This window comes from Labeo rohita, chromosome 15, assembly GCF_022985175.1.
Source record: "Labeo rohita strain BAU-BD-2019 chromosome 15, IGBB_LRoh.1.0, whole genome shotgun sequence".
Classification (NCBI taxonomy): Eukaryota; Metazoa; Chordata; class Actinopteri; order Cypriniformes; family Cyprinidae; genus Labeo; species Labeo rohita.
The window spans coordinates 18249060-18272582 of NC_066883.1; the positions used below are offsets into that span (position 1 = coordinate 18249060).

The 23523-nt window shown below is 34.9% G+C and overlaps 2 protein-coding genes across 2 annotated transcripts in view; both read right to left on the reverse strand.

Moving 5' to 3' along the window:
* The window catches only part of LOC127177478 (alpha-2-macroglobulin-like protein 1), a 56223-nt gene extending 38754 nt beyond the window's left edge, over window positions 1–17469 (reverse strand). The window contains 14 exon segments of the mRNA XM_051129769.1: window positions 6830–6887; window positions 9517–9744; window positions 9822–9989; window positions 10110–10219; window positions 10301–10406; window positions 14248–14374; window positions 14484–14568; window positions 14660–14828; window positions 14929–14949; window positions 15079–15131; window positions 15256–15418; window positions 15661–15693; window positions 15696–15846; window positions 17331–17469. Coding sequence (XP_050985726.1) covers window positions 6830–6887; window positions 9517–9744; window positions 9822–9989; window positions 10110–10219; window positions 10301–10406; window positions 14248–14374; window positions 14484–14568; window positions 14660–14828; window positions 14929–14949; window positions 15079–15131; window positions 15256–15418; window positions 15661–15693; window positions 15696–15846; window positions 17331–17401 — 1543 coding nt within the window. The 5' untranslated portion in view covers window positions 17402–17469.
* On the reverse strand, window positions 10715–12527 carry LOC127177482 (uncharacterized). Its single transcript, XM_051129774.1, has 2 exons — window positions 11147–12527; window positions 10715–11051 (listed from the first exon to the last, which is right to left on the reverse strand). Exons 1-2 carry the CDS (start codon window positions 12342–12344, stop codon window positions 10912–10914), a joined length of 1338 nt encoding a protein of 445 aa, XP_050985731.1. The 5' UTR covers window positions 12345–12527; the 3' UTR covers window positions 10715–10911.
* Window positions 17470–23523: the final 6054 nt, after the last annotated feature.

Sequence of the window (23523 nt, forward strand, 5' to 3'; positions counted from 1 at the left end):
CGGGAAGATTCCTTCAGACATCTAAGGCTGTTCACCACCATTTCATCCTTACAAATCACACCAACAACTTAATTAGTGCCTGCATCCTCCATCAGTCACATTATCTGTATTGAGTTAGACTTGGATTTATCTGTGACTAGAGTTCATCACTTTGGAGGCATAAAAAGGGTTTTACTCACAGTTTTCGGGACGCCTAACTCCAGCAGCGCTGCGGTGATGTACGCAGAGAGAGTGACTTCATCACTGACACCACCCTGGGAAAGCAGAAGCGGGGCAAAAACACATTTAGACATGCAAGAGTGGATCATCAAAGATCCTTCCCACCCTCAGAATTTCAATCTCCTCACTTTATTGCCATCTAACAGACATTTCCAAAGTGTGAAATCCAGGACCACCAGACTAAAGAGCAGTTTCCTATCCATAAATGACTCCGCTCCATTAGCTCTTCTCAAGTCATCTTCTCATCCCACTCAACGCCGTGACAGCTTCTCATGTGAGCTCGTCTCATTTCGTGTCATCTCAGTTTTTTTCCAGTGGCACGACTAGGGTTTCTGGGTCCCTTGAACTGCCTTGGACCCCCTTTTGCTATTTATTTCTCTATTCTATATGTAGCTCTAAGCATTACTTTATTGTGTTAAACAGATTTAACTGTACAGTGTACTTAATTGTACAGCACTCTTAATGATTATTATTAACATCTAAATATACTAAAAACAAGATTTTGTTTTTGAAAATCAATTTAGTTTTCAGTTTTCAAATAATATATTAAATGTTTTTTTTAAAGAGTTGTTAATTGTTTTGAAAGAAGTCATATATGCTTACCAAGGCTGTATTCATTCAAAACATTAATATTGTGAATTAATGTTGTTTTTTTCTTATTTTAATATATTTTAAAATGTAATTTATTCCTGTGATAGGAAAGCTGAATTTTCATCAGCCATTACTCCCGTGTCCACTACTTCAGTGTCACATAATTCTTCAGAAATATGCTGATTTGCTGCTCAAGATGATTAAAAATAATGCTGAAAACAGTTGCATAATATTTTTGTGGACACTGTGACGCTTTTTTCAGGATTCTTTAAGGTAACAAAGTTAAAAAAAAACAGCATTTATTCATTATTTTAATGTTTTTGAAACACTACTAATGTCTTTACTGTCACTTTCAATTGAATGCACCCTTGCTGAATAAAAGTATAAATTCATTATTAAAAAAAGTGATGAACCCACACTTTTAAAAACGTTATCTTATGTATATTTTTAAGCACTCATTAAATCTTTGAAACAATTTTGCCAATGAAGTAAATAAATGTTTAGATATATATTTTTCATATATTCTGATTTACATACTTTTGGTAAATATTATATCTTGTTTCTTGTTTTAAGGATGCAATGATATTTCAACTGCAAAACCAGACAACTATTAATATTACTTATTTTATGTTAGAGGAAAAAGCTACAGTGTAATATTTAAGAAACTGGGACCTGAGCTCCCAATAGTCCTCAAGAATTAAGTAGCCTGCCTGAACCAGTGAAATCTATAAACAACAAACTCTCACAAATCAACACACACACACACACTCCTAGTGTATAATACATGATTATCCCATAATTAGCCCCTCCTGCAAACGAATGCAAAAGAAAAGCCCAGCAGATACGAATGTTCAGTCCATGAGCGCTGTCAACACCTGTCAAATAAAACCTTGAGGAAGGGTGTGTTTCATTTAACGGACAGAAAAAAAAACTGCCTAAATTGGTCTCCTAGCTTGACCAAGCCAGTCTTCAGCTGTTTGACCCCCTTAAACCAGCAAACCAGACCAGACCTGAAGACCAGATTGGCCAGGCTGGGAGGCCAGCTAGACCAGATGAAACCACATAAAATCAGGATCTAAGAGGAACCTCACCTTTAACATGTTGTTGAAGAGTGTCCCTACAGAGGCAAAGCAGCCGTTCTCCTGCTGGTGTTGCTTCAGCCAATCCTTTGCCTGGTCGATGTTGGCCTGATCTATAAATATATACTTCTTTGCCCCACCGAAAGACTTCATCACAAATGCAGTTAGCCTGAACACACAAGTAATAGAAATTTCTCTCAAATACCCATAATTTACTACTGTAAATCTGCCTTAATACTTTTCAGTAAGTCCTTGTGGATTTATTGAATTTTTCTAAATGATTTGATTGTCTCTGTACCAGACTCACCAGGTGTTACCAGAAGGACCAGTCCTACCAAAAGCGCTGTAAGATCCGTCATCATGCTTGTATGTCAGCTCTCTCTGGTAGCCTGCAACATACACACAGTTCAATGTTTCATCGTTTCTAGATTTATCATTGAGTTAAATCAAATTGATTCATCAGTCAAATCCAAATGATCAAAAAAAAGCTTGAACTAATTGTCCATATATTAATATATTTTTTTATGAGTTTAACTAAAATAAATAAATACATATGAGATTAATATGTTTGCTGTTTTCCATCAAAAAAATTGAAAACATTTTATTTCTATATATTATTTATAGCTCTGTAACAGTTTTCCTCACCGCTCTCCAGGAAGGTTATGGCTCGTTTTTTAATCTCAGGAGTGAGCTGCCCGCTGCTCTCCAGGTACTGAAGGATATAGATATTGGGGGCAAAATTCAGCATGTTCTGCTCTCCACAGCCGTACGGCATAGCCAAAAGATCACCGATGTTCTTCAGAGCACGACCCATCAGATCACCTACGCACCAAAAAGCAATGTAACCCTCAGTATGTTTAAAAAAAAAACTGAAAACTACTCAATAAGAGCAATTCTACTGATTATGGAGTATTTTAAATATTTATATTTATGGAGAAATTTTATGGAGCATATTTTTAGGCTTACCCAGAACAGTGACGAAGCTTTTGGCAGAACCCTTGACAAACACTTTGGGTAGAGTGAGAGAGACGGATGTCTCCTGTGGACGGTCTAATGGAATATAGGAAAAACGTCAGGTACAAATCAAGCTGTACTTTACCACAGACAATCATTTTCTTCATCTGTGAATCTACACAGGGTTTAAAAGCTGCAATTGGAAGCTTTTTTTGTTAAAGGCTTTTTCGAAATGTATTTTAACATTTATCCAGTGCAATACCTTGCATCATAGATATCCAGTGTAAATTAATTAATGTAAACAGGATTTTTACTTATTTTTACACATTGAAGGTCAAAATTACTATCTTTATAGGTAAATGATAGCATGTTAACTTCTGTTAAAGCTGAAATAATTCATATTCTTTCTTTATTATTTATGCTTCTTTTACCAGACAACACAACTGTAATGCCACTAACCTGTTAAGCAGATGAGTTCATTCTGAGTGATTGACTGTTTTGTTCCCTCTGCCTGAGAAATAAAAATAATAACTGTCAATTGTATTTTAAAGCAAAACAAGAAGCAAATTTCAAATCAAATACCCAAATAGCTATTGTCTAAAAATACTAAGGGCCAGATTTACTAAAGCTTGAGCCAGCACAAATCGTCTTTTAGCATTAAAATAGTACTGAATTCAAGAATTACTAAAGACTCAAAATTAAGACATAACACTGAAAAGGTGTGGACACACCTTATTTTTGTGCCTCACCTTGCACAAAAATAAGATGCATTTGTAGGAGTTTCCCTTTCAGACGCAAAATTTATTGTAAAGTATTAAAATGAATCACGCATCACGATTTACTAACGTTTTTGCTATTTGCTCCATTATAAAAGCATGTTTTAAAGCAGGCAGTAACTTGCGCTGCTCTTGGTAGATTGCGCTGGCCATTATGGAAATGATCTGGCTGCGTCTGTGTTCTTTAATGTGTGCATTGCTAGTAAATCGCACGCAGAATTTTCCCCTCCCACTGGAACTTTTATGGAATTGTGCTCTACTGCTAATTTGCCCTATTAAGTAAATCTGGCACCAAGTGTTTTATTTTGCTTTTGAATAGCACATACCTCCACCAGAACGCTCTGCATCACAGCATCAACTCTGCCTTTGTCCGGCAAAGTCACCACTTCATTGCCACACAGTTCTCGGCTCTGCACAGCCTCAGCACGCACTGTAATGTTCACCTTTCCTGTAAAAAAACCCCACACACACACACCATTATACAATGTCAGTGGATTTAAAGGGATAGTTCACCCAAAAATGAAAATTACCCCATGATTTTCTCACCCTCAAGCCATCCAAGGTGTTTATGACTTTCTTCTTTCAGAAGAATAGAATTGGAGTTATATTAAAAAATGTCCTGGCTCTTCCAAGCTTTTGTGTAAGAAAAATAACCATATTTAAAACTTTCCATCGGATGACGTAGGACAGGGGTGGCGAACTCCGGTCCTGGAGAGCCGCAGCCCTGCATAGTTTCCATTCAACCCTAATCAAATGCACCTGAACAAGCTAATTAAGGTCTGAAGGGTTAATAAAATATCTTAAATTGTGTTCCGAAGACAAACAAAGCTTTTATGAGTTGGAACGACATGGAGGTAAGTGATTAATGACAAAACTTTCATTTTGGGGTGAAGTAACCCTTTAACAATGTCCTTACTGCCTTTCTGGGCATTGAACGTGTCAGTTGCATTGTTGTCTATGCAGGGTCAGAAAACTCTCGGATTTCATCAGAAATATCTTAATTTGTGTTCTGAAGATGAATGAAGGTCTTGCGGGTTTGATATGAGGGTGAGTAATAAATGACAGAATTTTCATTTTTGGGTGAACTATCCCTAAGATATTTTCAAGAATGCTGGTAACCAAACAGTTTTGGCTCCCATGGAGTTCCGTTATGTGTTTAGTTATCAATATTCTTAAAAATGTCTTTTTTATCAGAAGAAAGAAAGAAATTCATACAGGTTTGGAACAACATGAGTTGAGAGAGTAAATTATGACGTTGTTTAGATAAACAATCCCTTTAAGACATTACTATTATAAGTGTAATACCATGCCCTGGTACAAACATGATTAGACGTAAAATAAGCTTTTCAGTTTAGGGAATCAAACTAAATTAAAAGTATCTGGCTTACCCAGTTCAGAGGGTGTAACAATCCACTGGAAGGTTTGGCTTTCTTCAGAGCAAACACACTGAGTATAAGTGCAGCCTCTGCACGGCTGAGCTGTGAACTGCGGTGAGTTTGCCAGTGTGACCTTCACCTTTATGACAAGACAGAGATTTGTACAGTGGCAAACTACAGGAAACCGCTTCAGTACAAACAAGTAAACACATTAAGGGGGATTACCATGATACATTTGGGGAGGTAGTTGAATACAGTGGCTTTGAGAGTGAACGTCTCCTCACGGATAACAGAGTAAGGGAGGGCGAGGCTCACAAAGAAGGGCTTGAAAACAGTGAGATGAGTCTTGGGGGCCACTCCAAACCCAGAATTAGATGTGCAGAAAGCCCCTGCTGCAAATTTAGTGATGGTGTCCGGGACAGTCTTTGCAACGTCTACAGATCCTGATTTCCTGGTGAATAAAAAAATATGAATTTTGTATTATTTAAAAAAGTTTTTAAATGAAGCAGTTCTTAATTTTTTTTATTTTATTTATTTTTTTTCTACATAATTAAATGGACTCTAACGTTTACAGTATTTACAGTAATACCATGGTATAAGATACATACCCTACAGATAAAAGGTCCCATATCCAGGTTTCTGGAAAGGATTCACGGATCTTCTGAGCACGTCCTTTCATATTTGAACCAGACCCCATCACTGGTTGGACTATCTCTGGCCCAGCCAAGTCTATGCGCCCACTATCATCCACAATAGCTGTTTGAATTGATAGTTTGTGAATATAAACAGATAAAAAGGCCATTTCCAAATTTTTTATTTTATTTTATTTTAAAATTACTTACATTCTTTCATTAACGTATTATAATGATGACAAACAACAGGTGCTTTCACATCAGTGTTGGTAGCGATTTTGACTCCAACTCCCTAGGAAAAAGCAAATGTTACTGTGTGTAAGATGAATAGTGTACAGTGAGACACTGGAGGACCTCTGAAATAAGAAATGGGAGAGTTTTGTATCTTACTCTAAAGATGTTGTAGACATCATTTTTGTTGACGTAGTAAGGGAAATACATAGGAAGAATGGAGCGCTTGCGCCTCGCAAGTTCAGCTGGGATCTCCCAGGGCTTTAGACAGTGGTTAGGCTCCCACTCCTCAACATTGTATGGGTAACCTGACAAAATCTGGACTGGTAACATTCCAAGGACCTGTAGAATAATAACAGATGTTGAGCTGTAGTAGTGACAAGGCAATTTAAAAAAAAAAGTTGTTAATGTACATTATGCTTTAACATACAGTGGCTGCATCCAGCTCAGCCTCTGGTCTCAAAAGCAGCACGCTCTGATCAATGGCCCGCACAGAGCACAAGGAGCCAGGACTGGCTTTCAGATTCAAAGATGTCTTCTCTCCAGGCAGTGCGGTGGAAGACAAGAACTTTAAGGACACCTGTAAAAGCACAGACACACTCTCATCACACATTAATGGCAAAAAAAAAACATACACACACATAAAAGCTTGAAGGGCACATTGAGTTCTGAAATGAGATTTCATGTGGGATTTTCTGACCTTGTTTGGCAAACATTCTTCAATGGGGAAGTCCATACTGTCTGCTACTGTTTCTCCACTGGGAAGAACTGTGTAAACCACCACCTGAGCGTATGGAGTTAGACCGGCTGTATTCTTCAATAAGAATGTCAGTTCTCCTTTGTTTTCTTTTATGAAAGAGAGAGCATTTGCAGAAACAAAAAGGTGCATGGTAAACCACAATGTACACAGACCTTAAAAATACACTTAGACAATAAGACAACAAAGTGATTGCTAATGTTGAGTTGTGTACCTTTTCTGGTGTTCACAGACAGACGACCATTTTGAACCATGCTGCCTCTGGACAAGACCTGGAGTGCAGGTAGATAATTATTGTATGACAATTTATGTAGTGCTGTGGAGTTCTACAGCTTCACTATCATTGTGATTTTTTCATAATCTTTTCTACTTCATGATAATGGCTACAAGAATTAGGAAACCTTCAAGAAAAAGTTTTCTCTACTAAAAAAGATAGGAAACCACAGGTATTACAATTATGTCCAGTCTTGCTAATTATTTTCATATTATGGCAGCAATAAATGATCAACATAATGACTATTTTGTCTAACTATACAATCATATTTCATCTCCAACAATTTTTTTTTTTTTTAAATGTGAGCCTGGACCACAAAACCAGTCATAAGTGTCAATTTTTTGAAACTGAGATTCCTACATCATCTTTCCATTGATGTGTGGTTTGTTAGGATAGGACAATATTTGGCTAAGATACAACTATTTGAAAATTTGGAATCTGAGGGTGCAAAAAAAAAAAAAAAAAATTGAGAAAATTGCCTTTAAAGTTTTCCAAATGAAGTTCTTAGCAATGCACATTATTAATCAAAACTTACATTTTGATATATTTACGGTAGGAAGTATATCTTCATGGAACATGATCTTTACTTAATATGATTTTTGGCATAAAAAAAAAAATTATAATAATTTTGAGCCATTCTGATGTTTTTACATGTCTATTTCCTGCTGACTGAAACTGCTATTAAAGTCCACTTCCAGAACAACAATTCACAGATAATTTACTCACCCCCTTGTCATCCAAAATGTTCATGTCTTTCTGTCTTCGGTTGTGAAGAAATTATGGAAAGCTTTTCATTCATTTCATTTTTCTCATTGGCACCCCGATTTTGAACTTCGAAAATGTAGTTTAAATGCAGCTTCAAAGGGCTCTAAATGATCCCAGCTGAGGAAGAAGGGTCTTATCTAGCAAATGATCTGTCATTTTTTTTTGGAAAATACATTTTTTATACTTTTTAAGCACAAAAAGATTGTGTCGCACAGGCTCTGGGATGCGCGTTCACGACGCTAGGTACTATTGAATCACGTCGAAAGGTTATGCAGAACCACAGACCCAGTGTTTACAAAGAGAACGCGCAAAGACTCAGAAAGTTTACAAACAAAAAGGTACAACGATGTCCTCCTCTCAAGTTGTAGGAGAAAATAAGACGTACACAGACAATGAACTTACACGTGATTCGTAGTAGTGATGGGAAGTTCGGGTCATTTTACCAACTCTGACCTTGAGTCTTGTTCAGCAAAATGAACAAATCTTTTTTCGAGTCATTTCGTTCATTTTAGCAAAATATAATTAAAACGTTATGTGTTAACTCCCTAACACATCTACTGCTTACACAAACGTTGATCACACTACAAACAAGGCAAAACTATAACGCTATAAGAAACGGAAAAGATTGTTTACTTTAATCTATGATTAGCTCACCTCACCTCTTATTTGACAAGTTTTCGGGTTTGAATCGTTCGTTCATCATGTGACAGCCCTATAAGCTGAATGAAACCCGGAGACTCGAAACAGGTGAACTAATTGCAGTACAGAACCTAATAGGATGTTACGCATGCGCACCTGAACGAATCACTCCCCGAGATGACTCATTCCTCCCGAGTCACATTAAAGAATGTAAAAAAAAAAAATGAAACAATCGTTCAAGAACGAGCCATTACTAATTCGTAGCATCGTGGACGTGCATCGCAGAGCCTGAGCTACACAAGCTTTTGTGCTCAAAAAATATACATATTTTAATTTTTCAAAAAAAATGACCGATCGTTTCGCTAGATAAGACCCTTCTTCCTCGGCTGGGATTGTTTAGAGAGGGGCACCAATGAAGTCCACTATATGAAGAAAAATCCTGAAATGCTTTCCTCAAAAACCATAATTTCTTTACAACTGAAGACAGAAAGACATGAACATTTTGGATGACAAGGGAGTGAGTAAATTATTTGTAAATTGTTGTTCTGGTAGTGGACTTTTCCTTTAAAGTGGAGGAGATGATTAGTTCACGTGCGCTTCACGCTGCCGCTTCTCTTGAGCTGAGGTGCTACAGCGATCTGTTACTCCACATTAAGCAGCACCAAAACAGTATTAATTGTCTCACTATTGTAATAAAACGGACTGAATTTGAAAGCTGAGCATATCAAAAGTATCAAAGCACAAAGCTTATAACGATTTATTGTATAGAAGGTGCGCTACAATGTTACATTCATTAACTAAAAATTGGGATTTAAGAATCGATATTGTTAAGTCAAAATGTGAATCGATTAAAACCGAGAAATCAATATATTTTACCCAGTCCTACATTATAATATACAGTACAGTATGATAAACTGATATTCAAATTATTTTTTTTAATTTAAATTATTTTTCAATTTGTTTTTAAAATTAAATGTAAGTGGTGGGTATTAATGTAAATGTAACAATTGGGAAAATGAGTTTAAACAATTACATTTCTAAGTTATATATAATTTAGGGTTCCAATGTAAACCTACACAGATAATCAAATAAATATTTAATATTGGCTAATAACTAATATGGGTACTGGTACTGTATATCACAATTCTTTAAAAAGACCTTGTTGAGCAACAAAACAAATGACCAAGCAATTGATGGACAAACAGTGTTAGTGTTAAACATACAATATAGAAGAAATCCAGCGTTTTCTGGCCTGTTTTCAGCGCACTGCTGCTGATGATGTAACTGGCCGTCACTGTTGCATCACTGTTACAGCTGAGCTTCTCTGGAGCCTTCGTCAACATCAGGAAACTTTTGCTATTGGAGTGAAAGGGTCTTACGTAGTGATAGCCTGATGGATAATATCTATAAGCTTCAAAATCCATCGGTTCTTTACCCTCCTTATGATGGGCCTAAAAAAGTTTGCAAATCATCAGTATACTGAATTACATACATAAACATCATGTTAGAAAACCAAAACACCACTAACCCGTAATTCCACGGGTAATTCTGACCAACTTGAAGTGTTAAAGGAGAAACGGGCAGTGCCATTGATGTCTGTCGTCAACGTCATATTGACACTTTTTTCACCATATTGTGCATATAGAATCACCGGCACATTTTTCATCACACTGGACTGTGAATTAGTGACCACAACCTGTTTAAAAACCATGTAGAAAAAGCTAAATGGTTAGCTCACAAACAAAAGTAACACTCCCTTTACACAACATGGCTCAATAATTAATAGCAAAGCTAATGACCTCAAGCTAGCTGTTACCTTTCCCTTAAAGGCCATGCCAGGCCTGTATGTATCTGGTGTGTCCTCAAAGTGAACACTGACATAATCACTGGTAAACACAGCGGAGGTAGATCCCTGCATAGTCAGCCCTGGAGGAGCAAAAGACCATGTTTCATTACTCTGTTTTGGAGAATAAAAATGCACAACAGCCGTTTGTTTTACACTCTCACCTGTTCCAGATTCTTCCACGTTACAATTCACTTGGAAAGATCCTCCTGAAGACAAGCCAAATTCTGTCACATTTATCACCTGAGACCCACAGCCAGTCTTGTCAGTCTGAATGAATAAGAATGAAAAGACAATGGTTATTTAGACTTCTAAAATATGTTGCAATATGCCCCCCTGCTCTCCCCTATATGTACTTTATATAACCCTAATTCCAAAAAGTTGGAATGTTGTTAAAAAAGTAAATAAATAAATGTAAACAGCATTCTGTTTTAACTTACATTTTTCCCAACTTATTTGGGATTGGTGCCAACTCAATGTAATGTAACTGCCTGTTAAGTAAGCTCCGCTTCGCGTCGGGTCCTGATCACACTGTCGGGGCTTATTTCTGCGATAACTACCGGCTGCCTGTACATTATCCCGCTTATTACACGGCTACTTGCCACATAAGGAAAAAAACTGGACATGAATATGAATTTGAAACATTTTATTGGCATATTTGTTTTAAATTAACATTTTTATCCTTCCGCGAAACGATATAGTGACTAACATTCAAATGTTAGTAAGACAATTTATAACATCTACATATGAATATATAATAACGGATGTATTTTATTTATTTACAAGTATTAAATTGCACGTTTCCATTAATTGTGAACTGTGACATTGTAAATGTGGTCCCAGCGGGGATGTTGAAGTTGATGTTTTTGGTAGAGTCAGCTAAAGTTTTCTCTATGGACTTTTTGTTGATGGCACCTAAAAAACATAGAAATAATAAAAAAAAACTTATCATTAAACTATGTTGGTGATTGAATTTTATGATAAATATTATATTTAATACAAACACTTACTGCTTGCCAAGCTGTTGTCAGGATTTGATGAGAGTATACTACTCCATTTCTGTCTGTCAGCGGTGGTCGGAGTCCAGTAAGTCTTAAGACTGCTTTCACATCTATGTCCGGTCACAGTCATAATCTCTCTCGTTTCCAGTCCGGCACGCGAGAGAAGTTGCACAGCCGTGCTTCTTAAACTGTGGTTTGTGTATCTTCGTGAGAGGCCAGCTGCTTCGCTGATTGTGGGCATCATCTTGGCAAGGTAGTTATGTCCCATCGGCTCTTTAGAGTACCAGACTGTTCTTTTGTTCAGTGTTTCCTGGTTTTGTCGTAGTGGATGAAGATAAAATGCGTCTGCGTCTGACGGACAGAGTGCCAGGTATTTTTTGAAAGTAGCAACAGGACACTTAGGGTTGTTGGGTTCAGCGAAGATGCAGCCTCTGTAATTTTCTTTACATGGATCTTTCGGGTCTTTGTGGTTTTTAGTCTCTGCATTGTGGGACAGAGTAATGTATTCGGTGCCATTGTCGTCACATTTCATGGTAAAAGAATCCCTTCTTAAATCTCGGTTCCCTTCTCTGCCTCGTCTTGCTAGATGTAGTTGTACATCAAACCACACTTTCCGAACTAGACCAGTTGCTGTGTCGGGCGACAGCACATCGGAGTTTCGTATTAGATGCATGTCTGCTGGTGAGATCGGTGGATGATGGTGACTAATGTCTTTGCCAGCTTTACGAATGGCTTTAATTGTAGATTTAAAAACTGCATTGCTGGAGTTGAAGGTTGGACTTTTCAGGATATCAAACTTTTTAAAATATCTGGCAATGCCAGTCCTGATGGCCATATAGCTGGCTATTGAATAAATCTGACCCTTCGCACTTTGAACAGATGCATAAAATGATCGTAATACCTTATTAAGATCCTCTGCTTCATACTTGTCGTAGTCTGTCTCCATTTTTTTCTCTTTTAGCCAGTCTTTGAGAAGTTTTATTGCCCATTCTGTATTTTTTTGTGTGTTGGCTTCGTAGCTGTCATGCTCTATTTTGTCAAGTTCAGTCTCAGTAAGCTCTCTGTGTCTTGTCGTTGTTTGTTCTTCGTAGTTCAATTTTCGTTTTTTCGTCTTAATTGGGGAGTCATTTGATTCGTCCGAATCTATCCACTGTTCAAACGTTTTGTTTTTACCGTACATGTTAAAATTAATGTCGAATTTTTCCATTGTTAATTGTGGTTGTCCAGTGTTTCTCACAAGATGGCGCCAAACGGTAATCTTTGTTGGCGCGGAGGGATTTCAAACATACAAGTAGTACCGGCTATGCGTTATTACTTTGGAGCGGTTATTATTTGAAAAGAACGAACCTGCAAATGTCTCAACTGACCAATCAGAATCAAGCATTCCAGAGAGCCGTGTAATAATCGCAATTAAATGAAATGTTGAATGTTTTACAGTTAAGTTGGCTTGAGAATCATGCTAGCAATGTGCTAGTAACTTGCTAATCAAGCTAACGACATGCTAGTAACATGCTAATCATGCTAGAAACATGCTAGTAACCTGCTAATCATGCTAACAACATGCTAATAACATGTTAATCATGCTAGAAACATGCTAGTAACCTGCTAATCATGCTAACAACATGCTAGTAACATGCTAATCATGCTAGAAACATGCTAGTAACCTGATAATCATGCTAACAAATGCTAGTAACATGCTAATTATGCAAGCAACCAGCTAGCAACTTGCTTACCATGTTAGAATTATGCTAGCAACGTGCTAGTAACTTGCTAATCATGTTAACAACATGCTAGTATCATGATAATCATGCTAGAAACATGCTAGTAACTTACTAATAATGCTAACAACATGCTAATCATGCAAGAAACATGCTAGCAACATGTTAACAACTTGGTAATCATGCTAGAAACATGCTAGTAACATGCTAATAATGCTAGAAACATGCTAGTAACCTGCTAGTCATGCTAACAACATGCTAGTAACATGCTAATTATGCAAGGAACCAGCTAGCAACTTGCTTATCATGTTAGAATTATGCTAGCAACCTGCTAGTAACTTTGCTAATCATGCTAACAACATGCTAGTAACATGCTAATCATGCTAGAAACATGCTAGTAACTTACTAATCATGCTAACAACATGCTAATCATGCAAGAAACATGCTAGCAACATGTTAACAACTTGGTAATCATGCTAGAAACATGCTAGCAACTTGCTAATCATGTTAGAATCATGCTAGCAATATGTTAGTAACTTGCTAATCATGCTAGAAACATGCTACCAACATGCTAACAACTTGATAATTATGTAAAAACATGCTAACAACTTGCTAATCATGGTAACAACATGCTAGTAGCATGCTAATCGTGATAGTAACAGACTAACAACATGCTAACTACTTGCTAATCATGTTAAAATGTGCTAACAACATGCTAGTAACTTGCTAATGTTAATGTTGTTAATGTTAGAATCATACTAACATGTTAATTTTCTATCTATTTAAAAGGTTTCAAACTTTAACCTTTTAAAACTACTTTAAACTTCAAACTATTTCAGACTGAAAACTATCCAAACTTAAAACTTTTTAAAACTTAAACTTTTCAAACTTTTTCAAACTTTCTGGTCTGGCTTTCTCAAGCCAACTTAAAGTTTGTCTTGACAACCTTTTTTTTAATCTAGTTTAAATTATTATTTAAAAAAAAAAAAAAAAAATATATATATATATATATATATATATATATATATATATAAGTGTTTTTTACCCACTAAGTAAGACTGCAATACATTGTTTTATGTCATTTTTTAATTACTTCTATTGTTTTTGAAATATGGTTAAAGGCTTCAACTTTTACTATAACACCTTAACTTGAAGTGTACTGCCAAAAGCAGCAACAAGCATTATGGAAGTTGCCAATGCTATTTGAATAAGGGTCCTAAACAACAGTGGCACATAATGAGTGCATCTAAAATATACACACATAATACAATACAGTAATATCAGATCTTTGTTATTTCTTGTAATTGGGACCTGATGATATTTAAAGATGTTTACTGTGTTTTTAGGATAACAAGCCCAAAAACAGTTTTGTGTGTGCAGAAAGTAACGCACCTTCATTGTATATTTCTTGCATACGTTAACCATCTCAGGGAGAGGTCTCCTCCTCCAATAGTAACCATAGCTCTGCCCACACACTTCAGCATTCACAGACCCCAGCACAGGCTTGCCATAAGTGTATCTAAAGATATTGAAAAAACTATTTTATCAGGCTGAACATATCATTAAAACACAGGTATACACCTTAATTTTCTATAAGGAAATGAACATTATTTGTTACAAATTCTTACTTTGCACAAACTTTCAGAGTGACCTCTTTGTCCTGGTTGGTTATAACAGATGGAAAATCGATGTTCACTTCATATTTTGGAAGAACTAAAAGATACATGTGGAAACAAAATACTTTAAAAAAATTCTTAAAAGTTGATTAGTATTGGACTGACAAAAGTTGAATCCTGGTTCTGACCATATTCTTTAATTTCAAAGCCGTGTGATATTTGTTGGTTTTTATCATCCCAAGCATTGATCGTGTAGTAACCCTGAGCAGCTTCTGGAGACATGGAGTAGGACAAATCCAAAATGCCAACACTTGTGGTCCGATTCAACCACTGACCAATGCGATTTGAATAAGGGTCCTAAACAACAGTGGCACATAATGAAAAGCATACAGAATCAAATTTCATTTAAGTAAAGTAACAAACAATAAACAGGTCGTGGCTGCTTGAAGTATTTTACCTGGAGTTCTACAGTTCGAAACTGCAAGAGAAAGACAGAAGAAAATAATTTTACTTGGATCAAAAGAACATTCATATATTTTGCATGCACTTCAGTTAAAAAAAAAGGAATAAAATAAAATAATTTTTACATAAATTAAATTAAATTTACCACTTGATTGTGAGGCAATAAATTGGAATCCAAAGACACAATGCGAATTTTAACTGGGGAAGAAAAAACGTGAGACAGAATATTAACACATACAGCATGCGATACAGAAAGACTCACAGGCTCATATTAATATGAACAAATGAGTACCGACAACTAATTTACAAAGAGATGTATTACTTGTTTGCCCAGGCTTGTAGATAGGCCTGTCTGATTGGATGAAAAGAAGATTTTGAAAAGGGGGATTTATGAGGATCTTAGTGGTTTTGTTCAGGTTCAGTGATTTGTCCCCACGGATTACAACATCGACGGATGCCACAGACTCCACAGTGACTACAGGGACCTGGAAGATACAAATAAAAAAATATTAAGCGTATAACTCCACTTACAGACTATAGACTATAGGTTTGAACGCAACATCAAGGCTGCAAGTTTTAAAGTTTTACTTGCATATTAACTATGTTTTATACCTCATTATGGATAGGCTCTTTAAATTTATAAGAGTTGTGCAGACAGGATGCAGGAAAGGGCCATGACCTCCATAACATAGATAACAACATACATAACAAGATTGAGTATACTGACCTTAAAACGGACACATTTGTAGAAATCTTTTTTTTAATGGAGCCCTGCTGTAGAATGGTCAGGTTGCGATCATCAGTCCTCAAAGTTACCACTATAGACAGTGGTTCTTTGGGCTCATTGACATGTGCACAGAGAGTCTCTGTGCTGCCACCCACCGCCTGGGATGTGACTGTCACCAGGTATATGCTGAAAGAAGACAAAACACAAAGAAATACATTCAGAGACTTGCATAAACCATATAATGACAATAAAATGTTTTTTAGCATAACTTTAGTGCTGCATGAGCCTAGGGTTGTTTTGGGTTAATGCACAGTTAAGGAAGTGACTCTGACTTTCTTTAATTGTGATTTGAATGTTCATTTAGGTATGACTCACTTGCAATAAAAAAAGGAAATCTATATAAGGGGTTCAATATAAATGTGGCACTATAATAAATGAGCTTAAAAAGAAAACAAACAAACAAACAAACAAACAAAAAAAACAGACAATACATATAGTGTTATGTTTCAATATACTTGAAATAAATACAGCATAATAATAATATTTATATTTTACTTTCTGACTACCAGTAAAAAGTTTGGAATAACTACAATTTTAATGTTTTTGAAAGATGCATTTATTTGATTAAAAATACAGTAAAAACAGTAATATTATGAAATAGTATTACAATTTAAAATAACTATTTTCTAGTTCAAACCTGAATTGTCTGTCACATGATCCTTCACAAATAACACGTTTCACTTTTTTTGTGGCATAACAAAATGACACTTTTGATAAACGTAATGTGTCCTATTATATTAATAGAAGTATTAATTGTTTAAAAATGAATCCTGAAAGTTTTTTATTCCACAATAATTTTACAAAAATATTAAGCAGTACATCACAATATCACACTATCAACACAAAAAAAAAAAAAATGTTTCTTGAGTGGCAAATCAGCATATTGGAATGGTATCTGAAAGATCATGTGACACTAAAGACTGGAGTAATGATGCTAATAATTCATTTTGCAATCAAAAGAATAAATTATATTTTAAAATACACTCAAACAGAAAACAGATCCATTCAATTGTAATAATATTTCATATGGCCATTTTTACTGATTTTTTTTTATACAGCCTTGGTGAGCATAAAAGAAAAAAAGCGTCAAAATGTTTTAACTATTTAAAACTTTTAACCAGTAGTGTAGTTATATATTATAGACCCATATTGTAAATAATTAAATAGTAAACTAATAAATGGTAAAGCTTTATCATTTATTGGGCATTGCCAGAATTCCCTGCACAACTTTCAGTTATTAGTTTGGCATTAATTAATTTAATGTGTGATACTGATGGTGCTTTGTGTTTGTATGGGTTACACTGTCTCTTCATGTTGTTACTGAGTTGTTGGACAGGTTAATATCGCTTTAACTCACACATTTAATAGCATATTATAATATTATTTAATATAAAATCATATCGTCACTGTGTCTCTACCGTAAATCTAAAAATAAACTGTTTACTGTTTGTTGCGTGTGAGAACACAAAAGTGCAGTTGCCCTAAACTTTTCATCAGTGTCTTCTATTATTGTGGAAGATATTCGTCTGGTCCTCGACCTGCGGTTTTCCTCATCACTCTACCTTCTGTTATCTGGCGTTTGTGAAGATAATAATCATAAAGGTTCTTACGGATCGGTGGCTCCACTGGTTAACGAGCATTGTAGCAGCAGCAGCAGCGGCGACAGTAGCAACAGCAGCATCCTGAGCAGCTAGTCCGGCACATGCGCAGAAAACTCGCGCACTGATCCCATCATACAACAGCGCACTTTTATACACCTCTGCCTCCTCCCTGTCCTACCACACCAAGGTACTGAAAGTTGAGCAACTGGTGTGAGGAGTAGCCTACTATAATTTGGGATCGACATATTGTGTGTTCCTCTTGTGTTGTAATAAGTAGACAGTGATTCACTTAAGTCAATGAAGTGTCAAAGTGGCTGAATGAATCACTTTTTTTGTTGTTTGCAAAGATTACTTTGACAGACAAACTGTATTGATCGTTAAAGTTATGTGACACTTGGGACTTTGGGAAAATTAAGGCAAACAATAAAAAAAATACATAAAGGTCACATTAAAGGTCCTGGAAACTTTATTAGGAAGTGAAACTGAAAATGAAATAAAATAAAAAGAAAACATTTTGTATCTTAAATCTTAAACATCTTAAGCTATTAAAATCCACATTGTAAAATTTCTTTATGATAAGCTTTAAAAAGTAATATATACAGCACTTATTAAATTCAATTAAAATTGAAATTATAAACCTTGAAATCTTTTTTACCGGACAGCCATGATTTATTTCTGTGACTTGTTCTGAAACTATTAAAATGCATTATAAAAATATTATATTCTGAAAGACATTATAATCTTAAGAAGTAAATAAATAGGTGAGCATGTGAAAAAGATCTAAGGACATTTTCTCTCATTCATCTACATGTCAAATATTTATTAAATATTATTTAATAAATATTTATTCTGTAATATAATAGTCAGAATATTATTCAACATTTGTATTCCATTCAGAAATAATCAAATTATAATTTGTGTTAGTATAATTTGTAGTAAGTAGTGGATACGTCATAAAAATAATTAATTACTTTCAGTTGTTAATAGCGCAGAGGTGTGACTTGACATGCAAAGCAGGAAAAAACCCTGCTATTTGAGGGGACAGAACACGAAACCATTAATGAAATCTCCAGAAACTTCCTAAATTACATGCAGTGGAACATTGCACTTTTTGAATTTTTGATACATACATTATCAAGAGCCTTAAAACCAAGTTTTGAAACATATTGGGATTGTGTCACGCATGAACAAAGACATATGGCATTTAGTATATATGTTTGAGAGGGTGTGGATTCTCACAGGTGGAATAAACTAGGATGGGTTGAGGAAAGCTATTGTTTTTGAAACGCTACACCTCTAACTTGGTGATTCAATAACGGACTAGATAATTAGTGAGGTGTATTTTCACTTCCTGCTAAACGAGTTATAGATGATTTGTATTTCTTTATTTTAGAGATTATGTAATCCGGAGACTTTGGTGTACTAATCTTGCTGTTGTTTTTCACTGATGGCCGTGCCAAAGACAGTGCCCAGTCTGTTAGTCACAAGCTTATGTGTGCCAGCAACCAAAGTGCAAATAAGTGGGAAAAAATTCCCAGATGTACTCTCGATTTTTGAAAGGTGACGCACACAGATCATTTCACAACAAGGAGCAGCTTTCCTAGCAACTACCACCCACTGGATAAATAAAACAAGTTCTTTTTTTACCTCAACCGCACAAATATTGACAAGGAGTCAAATGCTTATTCTTAAACGTGTTTGAATAATCTAAGCAAATCTGTTCATTGTTAACCAAATGCAAATTTAAAAAAGGACTAAACAAATAAAAATACAGAAAGGCCTATAATACATGCAATATTTCATAATTCACAGATACAGTTTTAGGTCATTTAATAACAGAATATTTGGTGACTTTGGTATTTTCGTATGTTGTTAAATTTTAAATTTGTTTTGCAACAGTTGCATCACCAAGAAGCAGCTGTGCCACGGTTCCCTTATTAGGGATTTGAACTGGACTGTCAAATACAATAACATAAACATATTTTTCATGCAAACCTCAGGTTACTCTTCTATTACTTTTTAAAATATATATTTTTTTCTAAATGTATCAAGTATATTAATATATTTTGCTCACTGGTTACAGCCTTTGCTTGTCTAGATAAACAATCAGATTTTACACTAAAGATACAGAGTTTGAGTACAAATTGAACTGAATTTAAAATAAGAGGAAAAAAGGACTCAATGACTTAACCCTGATCTGTTGAAAATTCTTCACCTAATTTGGTGTTTTCAGGAAAAAATAACCAGCCCTTTAAAAATCTCTCATTATGCTGTATTATCACCAAATTTTGGATTGAATATTTTTCTTATCTCATCTTTTTACATTATCTCAACAAATTCTAAGTTGAGATCAAATTTGAGATCTGAGTTTTTAAGTTCTGATCTGATTGGTTTTTTTTTTTAACTTAGCAGTTTTTGATGCCTATGAGCAATCAGTTCGAAAAAGAAATATAAAACCTGTGCTAACTGAAAACAAGTTGATAAAAAGATTCAATCCAGCATGTGGTAATAATATCATAATAACACATTTATAATCACTTTTTCATATAGGCCAGTCATTTTTAACACTGCAAGAGTAACAAGGTGGGGGGAAAGGTCCACAAAAACATACAAAAAATATTATTTTTATTTTATTAATTAATTATTTTGTATATTTTTTTATTTTTTGTGAAGCCTGCGTGAGCAGAGTCAGTATAGGTTTTTAACCAATATGAAAACGTTAATTAGCATTTGTGGGGAACAGAAAATCCTCTCCGGGTCAAAATGATTGGAACACAGCATGACGTCAAGTCTGTTAAAGTACAAAATTAAGAAATGTTATTTATCATATGAGTGTTTATTAAAATTTATTATTCAATATATTCAGTATTCTGACCATGGGTGTCATACACACACACAAAAAAGGCTTTGCCAGAAGCAAAAGGATCTTATTTTCTTCAAGCTTCCACAGAAAGCTTTTAAAATTAAGGCATAAATAAAGGGCTCTCTGTCAAATGTGAAGCAATGTGTTTTTTTATAAACTTCCATTTCAAACAACATACATTTTTCTGATGGTTTGGAAGGAAAGCTTATTTACTCAAGCTTAACAGCACACAGTGAATAGGTGTGGTATTTAGACGTTCTGAATAGATTCGTAAGGATTCAGCAAATAATGCGCACTGGAAAACAAGCAGCGCAGTGCTGAAGTGGAGTACTTCATATAAATCTCACACCTGTCAGCTGTCATCTGTTGAAAAGTGACAACAAAGAGCTGTCAAACACACTCCTTCCTCACCTTTGTTTTGCAGGTTACATGCCTGAACACTGTCAAAGAACAGTGACAATCCCTCTGCCTTTGCTGCATGTTTGCTTTGCATTTACACATCTTAGAATGCAAAAAAGGAGGGTTTACCGTTTTCAAAAATAAATTAGAAAGATATTTATTATAAATATTCAAAATATATTAATACATGAGTACAAATGAGATGAAAAAATATAGCTTTTAATGTATAAACTCACAGTGTGAGCTGAAGTGGGTTTGAAAGTACAAACTGTTGATTCATATATATCTAAATATGATAAAAATAAAAGTATGAGCAGTGAAGAAAAAATGTATCTCCACCTCCAGGTTTTGGAAAACCTATGACACACCAGCTTTCCCTGATTACAGCAATTAATACACCATAATTAGGCTTAAGTACCTAAATAAACCTCTTAGAGTACAATATGTGCTTTTGTAATTAAAAAAGAGGAAATCATTACATTTCATATTTGTAAAATGGCTTCTACCAGCGGCAAATAAGAAAGTGCATCAAGTATTTTTCAAATGTCAATATCATAATAAAGGTAAAGATAAAAATAACAATTAGCTCTCTTGTGACTTTTTTTTTTCAGTCATTGTCTGTAAAAAACAGACTCTGTAGTTTGTGTCTGGCTACACTAAATAAAATAGTAAGTTGGCAGTTGTCTGATCTGATGAAATAAAATCATTCATCTTTCTCATGCAGAAATATGTGATTTGTGTGTGTGTGTGTCTGATATCACTGTGAGCAGTGATAAGCTAAATATTTTCCTTTTAAACCCCACATTATTCCCCTCAAAACCCCATCAAAATACATAATTCCTTTAGAAAACAGACTGCACTCCCAGAGCGCTTTCACGTCTCGAAATCTCACAAACTGATTACTCAGCCTTGATATATTCTCTCATTTAAACACTATTTTAAAAAGGGAGAAATTATCATAATTCCCCGCTAATTACAGATGTAAGAGTATAACTGGCACCTTAGCAACAGAATTTCTTACAACCCATGTGTGCATTTCTAATGTTACCCCAGATAGAACATAAAACATTAATGGGGGCAGGATTCTTTGCAAGCTGGTGATGAAATTATGGTGTAACCTTTATCAATGTACCAGAGTCTTCATGGCAGCGAAGCAAGGATGGATATCACAAAACAGCTATTCTTACTGCAAATGTTGTTATGATGACAAATCACAAAGAATGAAATGAAAAAAATGGCAAAAGATGCTAAAAAATAAAACATAAAATGATTTTCCTCTGACAGATGTGAAAGGCACTAGACTGCAGTGGAGTGTCATTGATAGATAGAGGGCACTCACAATCTAAGAATGACCTCATTCTTGTTGAGAAAACACAAGATTAATGTATTTTTTACACATCTTCAGCATGTGCATTTGGGACATAACAATAAACTTGATTCAGAAATTAGTTGAAACGTGACATACTCTGGATATAATGTGTGCATGCAAATTGATCATCCATTGCAAGAAAAAATGTTAAGTTGAAGAAGATCAAAAAACGAAGACCCCCGGTAACAGGATGAGGAAATCAGCGAGAGAGAGGTATTCACTTTGACTTGGCAACAGGGCAAGAGGTGGTTCAATCATTTGTAGTTAGTTTCACACAGTAAGAGATGTGCAATGGATCTAAGCATGAGCTCGAATCAGAGTGTTAATATAATAGAGTATGAAACTAAAATGTCAGGTTTGTGATGTAAAAGTTCATGCTTTAATATTTCAAGATTTCTCTAAATTAGGCACTGTGTTATCTAAACTAAACTTACTGTATATAACTACATTAAAATGCAATAAGTATCACTTTGTTATATTTACATATTGTATTATTTTGTGTTTTAACACTATTGCAAAATGCAGTGGTGAACAGGGCATAATTACTAGTGAAACTTCTATATGTATAGACAGAAACCTTACAGTTTTCGTTGCAAAACTGTTAATCCAGGGAGGAAAAAAAAATCCAGTTTATCGAAAACATGTTGAAATGCCTTCAATAGCGGGGCATGTTGTCACACTATATGATGTAAGTTGTCAGCGAAACCTCCATTAAACAATTCATGAAACAGAAACATTAAAAAAAAAAATTATGAAACACAAAGCAGAAATGTAGAAGAACACATACCACTAAAGTTTTAGGTTAAGGATTAAAGAGGGGACTTATGTTTATTAAAGTTGCATTCAATAAAAAAATACAGCAAAAGCAGTAATATTGTGAAACATTATTATAATTTAAAATAACCGTTTTCTATTTGAATATATTTTAAAATACAATTTATTATTATGATGACAAATCATAATAATAAATCATACGTCCAGTCTTCAGATCCTTCTGAAAGTATGCTGATTGCAGCTCAAAAAACATTTATTATTATTATCAATTAATTATTATCAAGACATTTTGATAAAATTACCAAAACAATATTTTGTGAAAACCATTATATATTTAGGATTTTTTAATGAAGTTCAAATGAATTTATTTGACATGGAAATTTTTAGCATCAGTGTAAAAGTGTCTTTAGTGTCACTTTAGTGATCAATTTAATGCATCCTTGCTGAATAAATTAAATTCTTTTTTTCAAAATTAAATCTTACTGCATTAAAATTATTTAATGCTTTAAAATAATGTGTTGGCTTGCCCCAACGTGTCACCCTGGTCCAGAAGACACACACTTCAGCCATTATCCTTAGTTCTATAGCTACTTGACACCTGTCCAAATGTGTGCTGGATTTCAAACAGCTACAGAATAAATCTGGTGATATTCTAATTTTAGTTTGAAGGACAGAATTCACCCCCACACACAAAATATAAAACATCTTTGAACTAGAACCAACATACAAAACCACAGCTAGAGCAACACATACATTTGTGTAATTGGTTTTGTGAGTCGAAACCCTGTTGTTTCAGA